General features: G+C 33.5%; 2 protein-coding genes across 25 annotated transcripts in view; both read right to left on the reverse strand.

Annotated features, from left to right (window-relative positions):
- Positions 1–19,045, reverse strand: part of LOC107359567 (cell adhesion molecule Dscam1-like) — a 41,056-nt gene that overhangs the window by 11,967 nt on the left and 10,044 nt on the right. For 2 of the 24 annotated variants that reach the window (XM_089268136.1, XM_089268130.1), the window contains exons 1-7: positions 15,932–16,009; positions 15,590–15,868; positions 15,406–15,525; positions 14,978–15,330; positions 14,643–14,921; positions 14,464–14,583; positions 14,243–14,389 (exon numbers count right to left, since the gene is read on the reverse strand). The exons of 10 other annotated variants lie outside the window; for them this stretch is intronic. In XM_089268136.1, the coding sequence (XP_089124262.1) occupies positions 14,243–14,389; positions 14,464–14,583; positions 14,643–14,921; positions 14,978–15,044 (613 nt within the window). In that variant the 5' untranslated portion in view covers positions 15,045–15,330; positions 15,406–15,525; positions 15,590–15,868; positions 15,932–16,009. Of the gene's footprint in view, positions 1–42; positions 812–927; positions 1,048–1,110; positions 1,390–1,444; positions 1,642–14,242; positions 14,390–14,463; positions 14,584–14,642; positions 14,922–14,977; positions 15,331–15,405; positions 15,526–15,589; positions 15,869–15,931; positions 16,083–16,141; positions 16,307–16,379; positions 16,500–16,574; positions 16,854–16,904; positions 17,023–17,237; positions 17,400–17,468; positions 17,589–17,647; positions 17,927–17,997; positions 18,184–18,209; positions 18,369–18,433; positions 18,557–18,635; positions 18,918–19,045 lie in introns of those variants that run through there. 12 more of the 24 variants (XM_089268128.1, XM_089268118.1, XM_089268121.1 and 9 more) reach the window with 11 other exon arrangements.
- On the reverse strand, positions 13,221–14,202 carry LOC107359564 (palladin-like). Its single transcript, XM_025160314.2, has 4 exons — positions 14,048–14,202; positions 13,715–13,993; positions 13,533–13,652; positions 13,221–13,478 (listed from the first exon to the last, which is right to left on the reverse strand). The coding sequence occupies exons 1-4, from the start codon at positions 14,109–14,111 to the stop codon at positions 13,330–13,332; spliced, it is 612 nt and encodes a 203-aa protein (XP_025016082.1). The 5' UTR covers positions 14,112–14,202; the 3' UTR covers positions 13,221–13,329.

Here is a 19,045-nt window from a genome sequence, read left to right on the forward strand (position 1 = left end):
AATTGAAATTACTAAAAGTGACCAAAAATGTTCGCTACCTACCAGTTGAAGCAACTGTAATTGAAATAGCATAAATGAGTATCAAGATTGATAAGATGGCTTCGATTGTCATCATGAATACAGATTCTAAACACAACTTTCAAACACAAAGTGTCTTTGAACTTTAACAACAGCAATATGACAGCCATTCTTGGATAGACCCGCAATTTTCGAATGCAGATCAGCCATTCTCTCAATCGTTAGATCTTTCGAAATCAAAATTGAATTTTGCATGGTTTTATCGACTCACCAATCTTGTTCCAATCCTTGTATCAGAATGATTTATGTTTAAAGCAAATTCTGATGAATTCGAAAAATTTCATGAATCAATCATTAATATAAGATGTGAATGAAGCTATTTTAAACCAGGATTTTTGACCAACCAATTTAATCAAAATTTTGCGTAGCAAGAATTTAGCAATTAGCTCTTCATTTGGACATTGGCAACAATTCCGTTGAATATAGTAAATCAATTAGATAAAGAAACAAACAAATATTCAACATCTAAAATTCACATATTCAAATGTAATTTACATCCGTTATAACCACCTAGAAGATTTTGTACAGCAAAAGCGCCAATTTACAAGTATAACTACAACCATTAACTTTTAAAAATTACCCTCAATTGCAATATCAAACTCTGACCATAGATCAGGCTCGATTCCGTTAGAAGCAAGGCATCCATATTTTCCTTGGTGTGATCTAGTAGCATTACTTATTCTCAGTTCATTGTTGGCTTTCTCATTTACCTCGAATTGAACCCATGATGATCCTACATGATCCAAGATGAAAATACAAGAAATTATTCATTACATAACTAATAATGTGATTAAGTTGAGAAATGATTATTTCAATCAATATAAAATTTTTAAATACATAAATGAATACCTTGCAATTTTTTCCAAGTTATGATAGGTTTGGGGTATCCAGAAACGAGGCAATCAACATTTATTGGTTGATGTATTTTTGAATTCACATTATCTGGTTTCTTTACCCAACTGGGTGGACCTTTGAACAACAGAAAATACAGTAGTCGAATAGAGAATCATAGATACCACAGGAGACAATTACCTGCAACTAAAAGTTCACTTGTGTAAGAATCTGATCCATGCCTGTTTGATATCCTGCAAGTGTAATTCCCAGAATGACTTGATTGAATTGAGTCAATTGATAGGGTTGATGGAATTTCGTTTGATCTAATACGAATAAAGGAAGAGTCGTGTAGTTCTTGACCGTCTTTAAACCATTTTATTTGCATAGGAGGCGATCCTGCGATACTGCCGCAGATAAAGTAAGTTTTACCACCAATAACAGGTTTAACAAGCGATGAAAATGGAGCTACTTTTGGACCTGGAATCATAATTTTGTGATTAAACACCTAAAAATTGTACATTCTTTATCTTACCTTCATAGCCAAAAATGTGTCCGACCTCAAGTGATGACAGAATAAAAATAACTAGACAAAAGCCCCTCATTTTTGTGACACAAAAGAAAAAGGTTTAAATTGAATGAAAAGATTCGAACACAATGAACCCCAGTTTCTTTTACTTTTGAAAACAAATCAGATTTTGTCAAACAAAAAAGCGCCATTTCCAAGTTAAACTACACATACATGTATGTAAACATTACCCTCTATTGAAACATCAAACTCTGACCAAAGATCAGGTTCAATTCCGTTTACAAGTAAAGTAGTTGCTTAGAAAACGTAGGGTACAATTCGTTTATTTTAGGTCATAGAATGGAGTTATTGAATACACAGAATACGGTGATGCAGTCAAATATTAATTGAAACTACGATAATTGTTGTTGGTTCACAAGCGAATTGTCTTAGTTACACTAACCACCAGTGAGGTTCAAGTTAAGCTGGAAGAGAAATTACTCCATTCACTAAGATGTAGCACTATGGATAGTCCATTAACAGTGTTAGAGTTGATAACTTGGATTAGTCCATTGATGAGCTCATTCACCAGGTAAAGTTAGTTAAAGCTGGAAGAGTATTTTAGATCTGATTGATCTATCACAAAATTTACAATCTTATATAATTAATCACTTAGAATTAAGGTCTACTGTGGCACAACATTAAGTTAGAACAGGTCTTAAGGATTCATTAGTCAGCCGACCAGAGCTTCCGCGGGGTCCATTATTGGCCACGAACAAAGAAAATGTCGGCCATTTTATCTACCATGAGGGAGAAAATCTTCTCCCTCACTAAAATGGTCGACCCACCAACTTTAACCAATGACGGCCTTTCCCTACCTTCAGAAGGTAGGGAAAGGTAGCGACAAATAAAACCTGATTTAAAACAGGTTTTCCTTCAGTTGACCGGGGCACCCAAAGAACGTCCTCGTTCTGAAAATACAAACTAAAATATGGATTAGTAATAATATGAAAATAATATGTTAAACAATGAAATGTGTGATTAATATTCATCGTATTTCACCAGTCGTTAATAGATAAATTTGAATTGACCATTCGTCTTATGGTCTCTGAGCTCGGAACGTAATTAATATAATCGGCTAATTTTAGATACTCCATATATCCTCGTAGAGTAACTCTCGCATCTCTCTCTGGTGAATGTCCAGCGATGGTGTTCGTTGGATCATCTCGTTTTAATTTAGGTTTCTCAGGGAAGAAGAATTTATCAACATAAGTTAACCCTAAAGGTTGTTGACCAGGCCATAATGATTGTAAATCAATCCAAGTAATGTCGTTATCCATTAAGTGAGTTGGAGTAAATTTTAATAATCGTAAGTCGCCATCTCTTTGTGTAATTACTCTTTTTCCTCTTAATATGTTAAGGACGGTTGAACGAACTTGATGAAAAGGTATACCTGTAGCTAAATCGATAGGTTGCAGTCCCGTGATTTTGGTATTTGAATAAAACGAATTTTCAGACTTAACTTCGGCATAATAAATAGTTTGAATTCTAATTATATTTCCGAACCATCCAGATATGTGAATATTACCAACACCTCCGCTTCCATTCCCTTCCATGTCCAATGAGAGTGTGGGTAAAGCGGGAGAACCAATTGGTTCTAATTTCTCTAAGATTTTTGGATCATATTTGCCGGGTATTTTATACCAAATATTACCTGTAAATTCTCTTCTTAATTTTCGTCGAAATTGTCTTCTTTCTTCCCTGCGTGCGTTAACAGGTTTGATAACAGGTTGTATTTGTAGAGAAACTTGCCCTATTCTCTTAACTAGCTCAGGACAATTTTTCCTAAGGTGAGCACTGCTTGAACAAAACGAACAATTTCTGCATTCGGTTTTGTGGTGATCTGGTTCAAAGCATAAACTACAATGAAATAATGGTATTGGAGTGAGTTCGATCCATCTCGATCGGCCAGTCTTCCTTTTAATTCTACCTGCAATTTCTTTAATCTCTTTGATAAGAAAATTATGAGCATAGTTTATCGCTCTTTGCGTGTGTGCCGTTATCGTTAATTTAGTATATTTATGCATTTTCGGTGGTGTTCCTGACATTTTGCATCCCTCTATCTTTTTCTTGAAGACTCCATAACCATTGACAAAATTCCAAGCATAACAGGAAAGGATTAAGTAATGTTGATAAAGTAGCATAGGTTTCTTTTCTCCATTTTCATCTGAATATTTCGGATTTCTCCACCTTGGTTGATTTCTCTCCATCCTGTTAGATAAAAGAAAAGAAAAGAAAATGATTAATCAGTCCCAATCACCGGGACTTTTATTTATGACCCATCCCTGGTCACTTTAAACTTAGCCCAATCACCGGGCACTTAATTTTATTATTTCCCTTTTTCAACCCAATCACCGGGTATCTGTGTTATTATTATTATTTTTTTTTTTTGCAGCCCACTCACCGGGCTTTCATTTTTTATCTTTTATCTTTGTCATTTATCGAATTTAGTTAGTGTTTTTTTTTTGTAGCCCAATCACCGGGCAGTTTTTTTTCTTATTAGTTTTTTGTTTTGTTTTGAATTTTGTGGTTTTTTTTTTGTTTTTTTTTTTATTTTATCATTTCCCATCACCATAATTATTTCCCAAAGTTTATTTTAATAACATTTATGTAAAGGTATCACTTCTGGTTGTCTTTTATCTTTTGTTTTATCTCTGTTATCTCTCTCATCGTAAACTATTGAGTATACAGTTCGCTTTGGAGTGAACATAAAACGTACGCTAAGAGAACATAATAAGAAGCAAATGGTTACTAATAATGAAATTGAAATCCATTTAACATAATCAAATTTCCAAGTAAGAGTGATTTTCTCGAAACTAGAAAGTACTTTCTCTTGAGCTGCCTCTAGGAGTTCAAACTCTAGGGGCGCTATATTGATTTCTTGATAAGCTGGTTGAAACAGTTTCAAATTAATTGCTTGAGTATGTTCTGTTACTCTAGGACCTCTAACGTAAATGAAAAAATTGTTGGAAGTATACTTCATGTCATCAATACTAAAATTGGTATATTTTGATAGTTTGATAACTTGATTTGGACATGGATATATACCTGAGTATATTTCAATTTTATGTCCTGCACAATGAATCAAATAATGATCACCCATATTTTTAACTTGGATTTTCTCTGCCACAATTGTTTCATTTACGTTTTTAGATACACAATGCTCGTCTCTCCAGAGCTGTGTTCTATTAAACTTATTTGGACAGGTTGTCACTTTAGTGAAAACAGGGTTTGGTGACTTCAACTCACTTTCATCAATTTCACAGAACTGATATGTGGTGGTATTTACTAATAAATATTCTGGTCCTCTGTATCTACTTTTACATGTGTGTGTCGCATTGGTTTTATACAATACAAATGGGTCAGCTTGGAATACTTTCATAATTTGATCGTGCCTAAATGTTGTGAAATTCAGACTTAAAATTGGATATCGTTCTTCATTGTGAATTTTTACTGAAATTTTTTCAATAACTGATAAGTCACAATCGTCACAATTTAACTCAACTTTCAAAGACTTAAAGAAATTTGGATCTATTGTTGGTGATGGTTTTGTTATGCTTTCGTTAAATTTTTGCATAGTGATTAGCTGAGCATTTGAACAGGTCACTATATCAGCTGCTTGAAAAGACACAATAGGTATTAGTTTTTTCATCAACTCGATTTGTTGTCGTTGATCATAAAGAGTTTTTGCAATATCCATCAAGTGAGCGTTTTGTTTTTTTAGTGCCTTTTGGTATTCTACATTTTGTGCTGTAATTGCGTCTAAGACTGGTCTGAAGTCAAGGTCAGGTGTCATTAGAGTTTTATATACCCATGCTACTCCTGTAAGTACTACACCGCCCACCGCAATAACTGTTGTCCCAACAGCTAAAGAGGTAAGTAGTTCCCTTTTTATTAACTGCGGAGATCTCTCTTCCTTAGGTCTAATTGTTGGAATAAATCGAATTGGCTTAATATATTTTTCTTCGATAAAGTTCGAACAGTAATCTTGTAATGAAAACAGATATGTTCTAGTAGGCGCGCATGTATAATTTAAAGTACGACATCCCTGTCCAGGGTGTGATCTATTCCTTATCTCCCCAAAGTCATCTGCTTTGAAGTTCATCATTTCTACACAAGGGTTCGTGAAAGCCAAAAACAACCTTATCTCCTGGGTCGCCTTCCTTGGTTTGTAACCGGTTTCTTTCCATAAAATTGTATCTCCGGTTATGAAAGGGTTGCTTTGGCCAGCTACTAAGCAAATTAGTCCCATTAAAAGTATTAAGGACGTTGATAAGAATGAGCGATAAGGTTTTATTTTTTCTACTCTATTAATACTAGTAACCTTTTGTGAATTTTGTATTGGTCTATGGAAAGGTTTAAGTTGGCTTCCATGAGCCCTTTTTATTTTTCCTTTTTCTCCTAATGGTAGAATTCTGTAGGTTGTTTTTCCTAATTTTTCTATTATTTTGTATGGACCTGAGAATTTTGGAGTTAACTTCTTTGATCCCTGATAAATCCTATACATTACCTCTTCTCCTACATTGAAGTCTCTGAGTTTTTTCATGTCGTGTTGAATCTTCTGGTTTTCCTTTGATTCTATTGAGTAAAGTCTGGCTTGATCTCGTAATTGAGGCCATTGTGAAATGGATTCTCTAACTGTTTTTGGTAAACTTTTGAATGTTTTCGTATTTAAAATAATGTCTATTGGTAGAACAGGGTGTCTTCCATACAATAGGTAAAAGGGAGAACTTTTAGTAGATTTATTAACGCTAGTGTTGTAAGCAAATCCCATCACCGGGATTAATCTTGCCCACTTTTTACGGTTTTCATTCTGACAATAGTGTGTCAACATTGTACAAACGGTTTGATTAGCTTTCTCAGTCAAACCATTTGTTGCTGGATGATAAGATGTTGAGAAGGACCATTTACTTCCCATAAAATTTTTAATTTCTCCAACAATTGAAGAGATAAAGTTTCTACCCTGATCACTCAGGATTGTCTTTGGACAACCATGACGAAGGAAGATTTTATTAACTAAAAATTCCGCAATTGTTTCAGCCATCAAATCACCGATAGCTTCTACTTCTATCCATCTAGTAAAGTAGTCTGTACAGACAACAATGTATTGCTGACCGTAAGACTTTGGTAACGGACCAACTAAGTCGATTCCAATTTTATCAAATGCATTATTAACAACGATAGATTTTAAAGGAGCTTCTAAAGTTCCACTTCCTCGTTTGTCTAATTGACAAGTAAAGCAATTTTTAACATGATTCGTAATGTCTTTAGTCATCTGTGGCCACCAATAAAATTGTTTAATTTTATTGTAAGTTGAAAATAAACCAGGATGACCAGAAATCATTGCATCGTGGTATTCTTCTAGAACTTTTGGAACTAGTTCTCTAGGGAGAACGACGTTCCAAGTTTCTCCATAATGATTGGTTGTTAATCTATATAAGGTTCCATTTTCTATTCTAAAACGGTTCATTCTTTTTCTTTCCTTAGGGGCTAAGCTAGCTAAATTCTCTAGTTGATTTAGGATTTTACTACATCTAGGGTCTTGTCGTTGTTTTGTAATCAAGTCAAAACTTTCTGCAGTAGTTTCCTCAACTAACATGGTAAATAATTCTTCGCATTCATCTTTGAGATTGTCTACGGGAATTTCTGAAATAGGGTACCGTGAAAGGCAGTCTACATCTGCGTGTTTTTTCCCTGATTTGTAAGTAACAGTAAAGTCAAATGACTGTAAAGCCATTGCATATCGTTGTAATCTTGCGGGTAAATTCTTTTTTGAATGAATGTGGCAAAGAGCACAATGGTCCGTTACTACCTCGAATTTAATTCCTTCTAAATAGACTCTAAATTTTTGCACTGCCCATACAATAGCTAAACACTCTTTATCCGAGATCGGATAATTGAGTTCAGCTCCTCTAAGAATTCTGCTCGCAAAAGCGATTGGATGCCACCCATTATCACTTTTCTGTAAAAGAATCGCTCCTAAACCATAACCTGAAGCATCAACTCTTAATTGAGTTTGTTTATTAGGGTCATAATGAGCAAGAACAGGAGGTGTTGTTAGTTTCGTTTTCAACTCATTGAAAGCGTTTTCCTGTGCAGGACCCCACTCAAAAGGTAAATCCTTTCGAGTTAAATTAGTAAGTGGTCTAGCAATCAAAGCGAAGTCTTTTATGAATCTTCGATAATAAGAACATAAAGCTACAAAAGATTTAATGTCCCTAACAGTTCGTGGAGTTGGAAATTGTTGGACCTTTTGGATTTTCTCGGGGTCTACTTCTTGTCCCTGTTCGCTAACAATATGTCCTAAGTAAAGTATTTTTTGCTTAAAGAAGGAGCATTTATTCGGTTTAAGAGTTAATCCTGCCCTAATTAGTCGCCTGAAGATAGTTTCAAGTCGTTCTAAATGTTCTTCTTCATTTTTCGAGAAAATAAGTAGATCATCTATGAAAATCAAACAGGTGTTATAAATTAATCCTCCCAAGACAATGCTCATCATTCTCATGAATGACGAGGGTCCATTTGCTAGACCAAAGGGAAGTCTAGTATATTCATAAAGACCACTAGGTGTAACAAAAGCTGTTTTAGGTTGGTCTGCTGGATCTAATGCCATTTGATGGTAACCTGATCTTAAATCCAGTAGGGTAAAATATTTCATTCCCTGAAGACTATCTAAGTAATCTTGAATGTTTGGTAAAGGGAATTTATCTTTAACTGTAATTTCATTCAATTTGCGGTAATCTACACAAAGTCGAACTTCTTCGGTTCCCTTCTTAGCAACCAAAACAATTGGTGAAGCCCAAGGGGAACAAGAAGGAACAACGATGCCTTCATCGATTAACTCGTTTATTGATTTTTCTGCTATTTTCCGTTTTTCTTCTGACATTCTGTAAGGCTTTTGTGAAATCGGAGGATGCGAACCTGTGTTGATTTGATGAACGAAAACATTAGAAAACCCTAATTCTTTTGCAGTTGCTGCGAAAGCAGGTCTGTACTTTTGAATTAGCTCTTCTAGTTTCCTTCTAGTTTCTCTTTTTATTTCATTATTAACCTCGAGCTTCAATTCTTTTATCATACTACTAACTACTAGCTCTTTTACTGATGGTTTTGTTTCACTAATGAGTGAAAAATTGTCCCCAAAATCACCGGGGTATGTGATGCTTGATCTCTCACTCATTCTAGTTGAAACTGTAGAATCATCTCTTTCAGCTAATAATTTGGCTAAAGCCTTTTCTAGTAATTTGATTTTTCTTGCTGGAGCTTGATTAATTACCAACTTAGCGTTTTCACAATCAATCCAGAATTTGCCTGTTTGTAAAACATCAAATCCAATTATTCCTTTGATGTTGCAAGGAAGTTGATTCAAGATTATTATCGGAGTTTTTATTTCTACTTCATTCAATGCATCATAAATGATGATGTTCTGGTAAGTTTCACCGAGAACATTCAAAGGAGCATTTCCTGCTGTTAAATTTGTTGGACCCTTATATTTTGAATAGTCTAGTTCTAATTTATTAATTATTTCTTTAGTGAGGATTGTGATTTGTGATCCTGTGTCAACGAGGCACTCAACAGTTTTACCTTTTATTTTCATGTTTGCAAAAGTTAAATCTCTTTTTCGTTTATGGATTCTACTAATGATGGACAAAACTTGTCTTCTGACATCACCGTCATCATCATCTTCTTCATCTGAATATCCTCTGTAAACTGCTTTTACTACCTTTGTTTTCCTTTCATTGGTAGGAGATTTAGATCTTGATTTAGATCTACGTCTAGCTCTAGGACTAGGCGATCGGTATCGTCTACGTGCTGTAGAAGTTGAAGGCGATTCTTCTCTTGGAGGTCGCATCGATCTTGGAGGAGATTTACTCAAATTTTTATCAGGGGTGTAACCCCTTCTTCGATAGCTAGAAGAAGTTTGAGGTTGTTCTTCATAAGCTTGTCTTCGAGAATAATGTGGAGAACGCCAAGATTCTCCTACATTGGTTTCCCTTGACCAACCAGCACTTCTAGGTGCTATTGGTCTACTTGGGCAATCAGTTTTTTTATGGCCTACACCATTACACTGGTAACAATGTAAACTTTGATTAAGGTTCATTGAGTTTTCGTCTGGAGTAAAATTTACTCTTTTGGGTTCAGTTTGTGTGTATGGAGGTTGGTATCGAGGTTGATACCTGTTCTGATAAGGTTGATTTGAATAAGATGGGTTTGGATACGATTGGTTTGAATAACGTGGTTGATAGGTTGGTCGAGGCTGAGGGGCCTGATATTGATAGGTTGTTTGTCGAAATCGATTATCGTTTCGACTGTAATCTCTTTCTCTTCTTCTAGACTCTAAATTCATTTGAATACACTCAAATTGTTCAGTTAGATTTGTTAATTGTTCGGTTAATGAACTGATTTGTTTGTGTAGAGGGTGATCTTCACCACTATCCTCTAAGAATTTTATTTCTCCCACCGATCTTTCGGCATGGGACAATCTAGTGTCAAAATCTAAATCATTATTAGTTGATAATAAATCCATTCGAGTTTTGACTGCTGGTTTCAATCCTCTATGGATAAAACTATGAACTAAATTTTCATCCATTTTTGGATTTATTTTTCGACACAAGTCTCTAATATCGTAAGCATAAGCAAAAGCTGACTGACCAGGCTGTTGCCTTTTTTCATTCAGTTCTCGCATTAAACTATTTCGGTAATTGGAAGGGGCTAATCCTTTAACCATTTTTGCCTCTAATTGATCGAACGTCTTAGGTTTTTCCTCTTCTTTGAGGGTTTTAATACAGCATCTGTACCATTTTGCGGCTGTTCCAGTTAAATAAGCTGGAAGAGCCTTTAATTTTGTTTCATCATCCCATTCTAAAGCAGCAGCAGAGGCTTCGAATGATTCTAACCATTCGAGTAAATCTTCTCCTTCATTATCTCCAGAGAAGTTACTTATGTGTATAAATTGATTTACAGGTTGACGTTCTTTTGACTTTTTAGTCATAGCGCTTACTTGCGCTTCTTTGTTTTCTGACATATTGGTTTAATTTTATACTTTAAGCTGGCTGATTATAAACTGTGTACATATAGTAAATGTCAGCAAATATTTTGTAAATAAGTACTAAGATTGGTAAGCTTAAAATGCTTAAAACTATTACGTTAATACTTGATTCATTAATTGTAAAAGTTAAATGATTTTCTTCAATTTCTGAATCTTCTAATGAGCTGTATGAGTTCAGTTGAATTTCATATATTTTGTCCTCCATACTAAAATTCCTATTAGAATCCACAAGACTAAAATGACAAAACAACAAAAGGTTTTACACATTTTACCTTCCACTCATCACCGAGTGATAAACAAAGCACCCAATCACCGGGTTTCAGTCTGATTCTAATGCAATAATGTTCATCAAGTAATACAAAACTATTAATAATATGCTTAAAGGTAGAAATACTTGGATAACTATTTCACTATCAATGAAAAATATTATTGTAGTTGGACTGATCATCAGTTAATTCAATTCAGTTAATCAATTAATTCAATTCAGTTAATCAATTAATTCAGTTCAGTATAATCAGTTAATTCAGTTTACTATAATCAGTTAATTCAATTCAGTTAATCAATTAATTCAGTTCAGTATAATCAGTTAATTCAGTTTACTATAATCAGTTAATTCATTTACTTTAATCAGTTAATTCAGTTTACTTCAATCAGTTAATTAAGTTTACTTTAATCAGTGAATTCAGTTTACTTTAATCAGTTAATTCAGTTTACTTTAATCAGTTAATTCAGTTTACTTTAATCAGTTAATTCAGTTTACTTTAATCAGTTAATTCAGTTTACTTTAATCAGTTAATTCAGTTTACTTTAATCAGTTAATTCAGTTTACTTTAATCAGTTAATTCAGTTTACTTTAATCAGTTAATTCAGTTTACTTAATCAGTTAATTCAGTTTACTTTAATCAGTTAATTCAGTTTACTTTAATCAGTTAATTCAGTTTACTTTAATCAGTTAATTCAGTTTACTTTAATCAGTTAATTCAGTTTACTTTAATCAGTTAATTCAGTTTACTTTAATCAGTTAATTCAGTTTACTTTAATCAGTTAATTCAGTTTACTTAATCAGTTAATTCAGTTTACTTTAATCAGTTAATTCAGTTTACTTTAATCAGTTAATTAGATTCAGTTTAATTAATCAATTCAATTTAATTCTATTTAGTTTTAATCAATTGTTTCATTCAATTAATCACCTTAGTCAACTTAATCCTTAATCAGTTCGGTTATCTAGTTAATCTAGTTAATTCGGTTATAATTGATTCAGTTTATTCAGTTTAATTTGGTATAATTCAGTAAATTCATATCATTCAGTTTATTCTATTCTTTTAATTGGTTGGATCAGTTAATTAAATTTCATTTTAATTACTTTAATTCAGTTTGATCAATTTAATTTGTTAAGTTCATCAACTCAATTCAATTCAATTTGTTCGATAATTAAATTCTGTTTAATTTAATTTGATTATTTTCATTTAATTCAATTCAGTTGGTTACTATATTCTTATTTAATTATATTCAATATGATCAGTTCATTCAAGTTATTTAAGTTCAGTTAACAAGTTCAATTATTCTTCATTTATCCTCAATAAATCAATTGAGTTCAAGTGTCTTTCTCAACTGAATTGAGTTCATTTGCTGTTTACGATAGATGATTTCAAAGAAATGAGGTTACAAACTCACTTTGCTAATGTAGGTCATAAATTTAGTTCATGAAGTACAATACCCAGTCACCGGGTTTTAGTTTGCGGCTGAATAGTTAAAGCGGTTAACTAGTTCTGGATTTATTCCAAAATTCTATTTTCAATTGGTTAGTTTGGTTGATGATTTAATCTAATCTTCTTCTTATGAAAGCATTCATTCCTTTAATTTATTCAATTTTATAGGCAATTATTCTTTTCTTATCAATAGTACTCAGTTATATTTAACAATATGGTTTTTCTCATTTTGGATCTCATCTCATATAATGCTTAGAGTAAGAATGAACTTCATCCTTTCATCAAACGCCTTAACACATTTAAGTTACAATTAATAACTGTGAAATAGAGGTTGTAAATAGAATTATTTATATTGGATTTAAACTTAACTTAAGGTGTGGTTGAATCTCAATTCAATAAGATGTCCAATAAGATGTCCAATAAGATTTCCAATAAGATGTCCAATACTCAATAGATCGATCCCCGCGCGGGTGCCAAAAACTACAAGTAAAGTAGTTGCTTAGAAAACGTAGGGTACAATTCGTTTATTTTAGGTCATAGAATGGAGTTATTGAATACACAGAATACGGTGATGCAGTCAAATATTAATTGAAACTACGATAATTGTTGTTGGTTCACAAGCGAATTGTCTTAGTTACACTAACCACCAGTGAGGTTCAAGTTAAGCTGGAAGAGAAATTACTCCATTCACTAAGATGTAGCACTATGGATAGTCCATTAACAGTGTTAGAGTTGATAACTTGGATTAGTCCATTGATGAGCTCATTCACCAGGTAAAGTTAGTTAAAGCTGGAAGAGTATTTTAGATCTGATTGATCTATCACAAAATTTACAATCTTATATAATTAATCACTTAGAATTAAGGTCTACTGTGGCACAACATTAAGTTAGAACAGGTCTTAAGGATTCATTAGTCAGCCGACCAGAGCTTCCGCGGGGTCCATTATTGGCCACGAACAAAGAAAATGTCGGCCATTTTATCTACCATGAGGGAGAAAATCTTCTCCCTCACTAAAATGGTCGACCCACCAACTTTAACCAATGACGGCCTTTCCCTACCTTCAGAAGGTAGGGAAAGGTAGCGACAAATAAAACCTGATTTAAAACAGGTTTTCCTTCACGTTTGAAGCAAAACAGCCATATTTTCCTTCATGATTCTTAGTAGCATTTCGAATGATTAAATTAACAGTTGAGCTGTCATGATCATTGTTTGCCATCATGCTAGTGTCAATTAGATGCCAAGATGATTCTTAAATGAGGAAAAAGATTATAATTTGACTGATAAATTCATCCAAATTTATACCTTCAAATCTTTTCCAAACAACCTTTGGTTGAGGATAACCAGAAACAAGACACCTAACATTGATTGTTTGTCCGACTTTAAGCTTGATATCATTTGGTTTCTCGATCCAACTGGGTGGACCTAAAATTAGAAACAATAGAAATATTTTTGAAAACATTTGATTGGAATGGTAAAATTTTTACCTTCAACCGAAAGTTCACTAGAATATGAATCGGAACCATATCTATTGGATATCTTGCAAGTATAATTTCCAGAGTGGCTTGATTGAATTGGATCGATGATCAACATAGATGAATCTTCAATGGAGCGCATCCTAATATCAGATGAATCTTTAAGTTCATGTCCATCTTTCAACCATACTATATGTAAAGGTGAAGTTCCCGAAAGACTCTGACAAATGAATGAAGTCTTACCCCCAATCTTTGGTTTAACAAGCGATGAAAATGGAACTACTTTTGGACCTGGAATGAAATTATTTCAGCCAACAAATCAAATTATATGTGTTTTATACTTACTTTCCTGTCCATTGACACTAGTTCCAATAAAAAGAACGATAAATATAAGTGAACAGAAAACCATTCTGTTGAGTGTAAAAACAAGGGTTCAAGAGAAGTTTAAAACATTTTCAAATTGAACACAAATAGGATTTTGTCAAGAAAAAAAGCGCCATTTCCAAGTTGCACTACATTTATCAAAATTATATACACTACCATCTATAGAGATATCAAACTCTGACCAAAGATCCGGTTCAATTCCATTTGAAGCAGAGCATCCATATCTTCCTCCGTAATTTTTAGTAGCATTCATGATCCGGAAATCACCATTATGTTGAACATCAATTCGCACCCACGATGATCCTTCGGTTTATCAAAGATTAAAAAGTTTAATTCCAGAGTTTGTAAAACAAAAGACAACTTTCATGATTGTATACCTTGTAATTTTTTCCATGTTATCATAGGTTTTGGATATCCAGAAACAAGACATTGGATGTTTATCATTTGGTGCATTTTTAGCTTCACGTTATTTGGTTTCTTTATCCAATTCGGTGGTCCTTTAAGTAAGAATTCAGAGGTGATCAAATCTACAAAAAACCTACATGACTATATTTACCTTCCACTAAAAGTTCAGTGGTGTAAGAGTCAGAGCCATATCTATTTGAGATTTTACAAGTATAGTTTCCAGAATGACTTGATTTTAAAGAATCAACGAGTAAGACTGACGAATCCTGAACAGCGCCAATTCTGATCTCCGGTGTTTCTTGAAGATCTTTGCCATCTTTGAACCAAACTATTTGGAAAGGAGGCGATCCCGTGAGACTGTGACAAAGAAATGAAATCCTGCCACCAATTGCTGGTTTTACAAGTGATGAAAATGGAGCTACTTTTGGACCTAAAAGCAAAATTTTTTAATTATCACCGTATTTATTGCGTACTACCTTTTATTACCTTCTTGACAGTCGACTTGAACGATTCCAAAAGCAAATAAAAAAAGAACTAGAGAAGAAGAATCCATATTTTACGCAATCACAAAAGATTTAAACATTCGAGCACAATGTAAACCAGTTTCTTAGACTTTTAAACACAAATGATATCTTGTCAAACAAAAAAGCGCCATTTCCAAGTTGAACTACAACCATAAGTATTACCCTCTATTGAAATATCAAACTCTGACCAAAGATCAGGTTCAATTCCATTTGAAGCTAAGCATCCATATCTTCCTTCATGTGATTTTGTTGCATTCACAATTTGTAAATTATGATTATGTTGACCATTTGCATCAAATTGATTCCATGTTGATCCTTATAGAGGTAATAATTGAAACAAAAATACAGTTAAATTTTGAGATGCTAATAATCACAAAAATGAATCAATACCTTGTAGTTTTTTCCATGTTATTCTAGGTTTGGGATATCCAGAGACCAAACATTGGTTGTTTATCATTTGGTGTATTTTTGATTTCACATTACTTGGTTTTTTAACCCAATTTGGTGGACCTTTAATGATAAATTTTACAGGTTAAAGATGAATTTATTAACAGAAACTCTGAGATGGATTTACCTGTTACTAAAAGTTCACTAGTGTAAGAATCTGATCCATGTCTGTTTGATATCCTGCAAGTGTAATTTCCAGAATGACTCGATTGAATTGAGTCAATTGTCAGAGTTGAAGGTTCCTCATTAGAGCGAATGCGAATAAATGAGGAATCTTGAAGTTCTTTACCATCTTTGAGCCAGATTATCTGCAAAGGAGACGATCCGGAAAGACTTTGACAAGTGAAAGAAGTCTTGCCACCAATCACAGGTTTAACAAGTGATGAAAATGGAGCTACTTTTGGACCTTAAAATCAAAACAACAAAATAATAAAACAAAAACACCAATTGATGTGCTAAATATACTCACTTTCTCTTGCGTAGCTTCCAGGAAAAATTATCCAAGCTCCGATTATAAAATAATAGAAGAACATTGCTGAGAAGCTAAAAAGATAGATTGACTAGAAATTATCGTTATTTTTTACTAAACTTTTACAAAAAACCATTTTAGCCAGTAAAGATTTAGTATGTACAGAAAGCGCAACTTTCAAGCAAAAAAGTAAAAGCAAACAAGATTTACCCTCAATAACAATACTGAATTCAGTCCATAAATCTGGTTGAATATTGTTTGAAGCAGAACACGCATACCGACCATTAATGTCACGATCAACATTTTTTATGATCAATTTTTGGTCTTCATTCCGAAATAGGAGATTATTTGTATCAATGTCCTGCCATGATGAACCTACGGATGAAAGGTTAAAAATTTATATTGAAGTTAATATGTAATATTGACAAACTTTTTTAGCAAAACCAACCGTCAAATCTTTTCCAGATCATTTTGGGCTTTGGATAGCCTGATGCAATGCATTGAATTGTGGCATCTTCTCCATGATGTGTATTTATGTCCATCGGTTTTTCAATCCAATAAGGAGGACCTGAAAATGAAACAAGATTAGTAAGCGGTATCAACAGCTAATTTGTAAACTAACAACATGTAATGCAGATATTACCTTCAACGGTTAGTTCAGATGAATAAGAGTCATAACCATGATTATTGGATATCCTACAAGTATAGTTTCCAGAATGATTTGATGAAATAGAGTAAATTGTTAACATGGATGAGTCTTCATTGTTTCGTATTCGAGTTGAAGCCGAGTCGTGCAACTCTTTACCATCTTTAAACCAAGCTATGTGAAATGGAGGTGATCCAAATAGACTTTGACAGGCAAATGAAGTTTTACCACCAATTACAGGTTTAACCAAAGATGAGAATGGGGCTACTTTAGGACCTACAAATATAAAATTAAATTAGAAGACGACAAATCAAGGAAATCACTTACTTTCTCGACCATGACTGATGGATAGGTACATAAACAGGATAAAAAAGGCCAGAACTTTGGACATGTTGTAATTATTTTGAATTTCGATATTTTCCAGTTCAAATGAATGTTATGTCAACTATGGAATAAGAAACCATTCAATAACAATGTTATTTTGGCCAAAAGCGCCAATTTTCAAGAAGAGTATAGGAAAAATATTTCAATAAAAATACAAAAGTGAACAAGTTTGACAAATTTAGACAAAAATAAACGAGCTTTGTCAACTGATTCCATGGATTCATGTATAAGAAAGCGCCAATCATCAAGACTTTTGATTTAGTTAGAAAGGTTTACCTTCAACCATAATTACAAATTCAGTCCAAAGATTAGGTTCGATTTTGTTTGAAGCAGAACATCCGTAACTTCCAGCATGAAGACGGTCAATTGAATTGATAATCAAGTGATCATTCGAGATTTGGACATTTTGAAGATAATTGATATTAGTCCACATGTCATCTGAGAAAATAAAAAAGATAAAATTTAATTTATTAATCCAGTAATTGTTAGACAGGTAGGAAGACAAACCTGTGAATTTTTTCCAAACTATTTCTGGCTTAGGAAAACCTGAAGCAATGCAATCCAGCTCTATGGTTTGACCTATCTTGGCTTTGATGTGTCGAGGTTTAGTAATCCAGAATGGTGGACCTTTAAAAGAAAGTAATCATTTGTAGAGGATATAAATTTAAGAGCCAATGGGTCATTACCTTCAATCAACAGTTCTGTAGAGTAAGAGTCTGATCCGAAGTTGTTGGAAACTTTACAAGTATAATTTCCAGAGTGACTAGTAGAAATTGGATCAAGGATGAGCATTGATGAATCTTCGATTGTACGAATTTTGATCGATTGAGAATTAGAAAGCTCTTTCCCATCTTTAAACCAATTGAGCTGAATAGGTGGTGTGCCCTCGATGTTTTGACAAGCAAGTGATGTTTTCCCTCCGATCACAGGTTTTACCAGTGGTGAGATTGGAGCTACTCTAGGACCTATAAATAATTTGACAAGTGATTTGATTAGATTTAATTAATCCAGTTATAATAATAAACTTAATACTAACTTGTTTGAGCATAAATGGTGGTAAACAAATCGACAATAAGAACGAAGAACGTTATGAAATCCATGGCTGCTGAAAAATAACTTCAACTCCTAGACAAAACTTGGAATGATGGTAAACAATGTTTTTGTAAAACCCAATAATACAAGATTCTCAAAGAAGCGCCACTTTTCAAGTTTAATAATTACATTAGAATCAAAACTTAATTTAGTTACCAGTAATTATGATTTCGAATTCAGACCACAGCTTAGGCTCAATACCATTAGAAACCTCACATCCATAACGACCAGAAAGTAATTTTGTTGATTTCACAATGTACATCTCGTTTTGCGTTGTTTTAATTAGATCATGATTCAATGGCTCCCATGATGTTCCTGGAATAGAGAATATGATTTATTGTAAACTTATCAGTTAACGATAAAATAAAGAATTGACTTACCAGTAAATTTTTTCCATTCACTTCGAGTTTGGGGAAAACCTTCGCCAGAGCAAGATACATTAAAAGCAGAATTACTCCGAACTTTATATGATTGAGAAGGCTTATTTTTCCATCTGGGAGGACCTGGAAGAAAATTTTGCCATTAGAAATTTAAAAAAGAAAGAAGAGAGTAAGAGAATTAATAGAAAGAGTTACACTTTACCTTCTATACTAATCTGTATGGAAGATGAATCCTTTCCAAAATTATTGCTTATAACACAAGTGTAATTCCCGTTATGCTTAACTGTGATTGGGTCTATTATTAGCATAGACGAGTCTCTGATTAGAGATTCAATCCTGATTGTGTCCGAGTTCTCGATCGGCTCCATGTCTTTGAACCACTTAAAATAAAGCGGTCTATCACCGCTTTCAGCAGAACAAGCAAAAGTTGCTACACCACCTTCTTTTGGTTTGGACATTGATGATATCTGACCAGCCCTAGGAGCTTAAAATCGACAGAATTTATTATCAGAATCGTTATACATATATATCATTGTACTTTAAAATACAATTTTAATTTTCGAGTAAAATAAACACACAAGCAGACAAGTCGTAATTAAAAGACGCTCCCTG

The sequence above is a fragment of the Tetranychus urticae genome, chromosome 2 (genome assembly GCF_039701765.1).
Source record: "Tetranychus urticae isolate SD_2017Ah chromosome 2, NJAU_TeUrti_SD_1.0, whole genome shotgun sequence".
Taxonomy (NCBI): Eukaryota; Metazoa; Arthropoda; class Arachnida; order Trombidiformes; family Tetranychidae; genus Tetranychus; species Tetranychus urticae.

Bases quoted from the DNA above. Each gene is read 5' to 3' on its own strand.
- LOC107359564 (XM_025160314.2), bottom strand. From the start codon at position 14,111: ATGGTTTTCTGTTCACTTATATTTATCGTTCTTTTTATTGGAACTAGT. The intron at 13,653-13,714 runs GTAAAAATTTTA...TTCTAATTTTAG, and splicing joins TAGTGAACTTTCGGTTGAAG to GTCCACCCAGTTGGATCGAG. The intron at 13,479-13,532 runs GTATAAATTTGG...TCCTCATTTAAG, and splicing joins TGTTTGGAAAAGATTTGAAG to AATCATCTTGGCATCTAATT.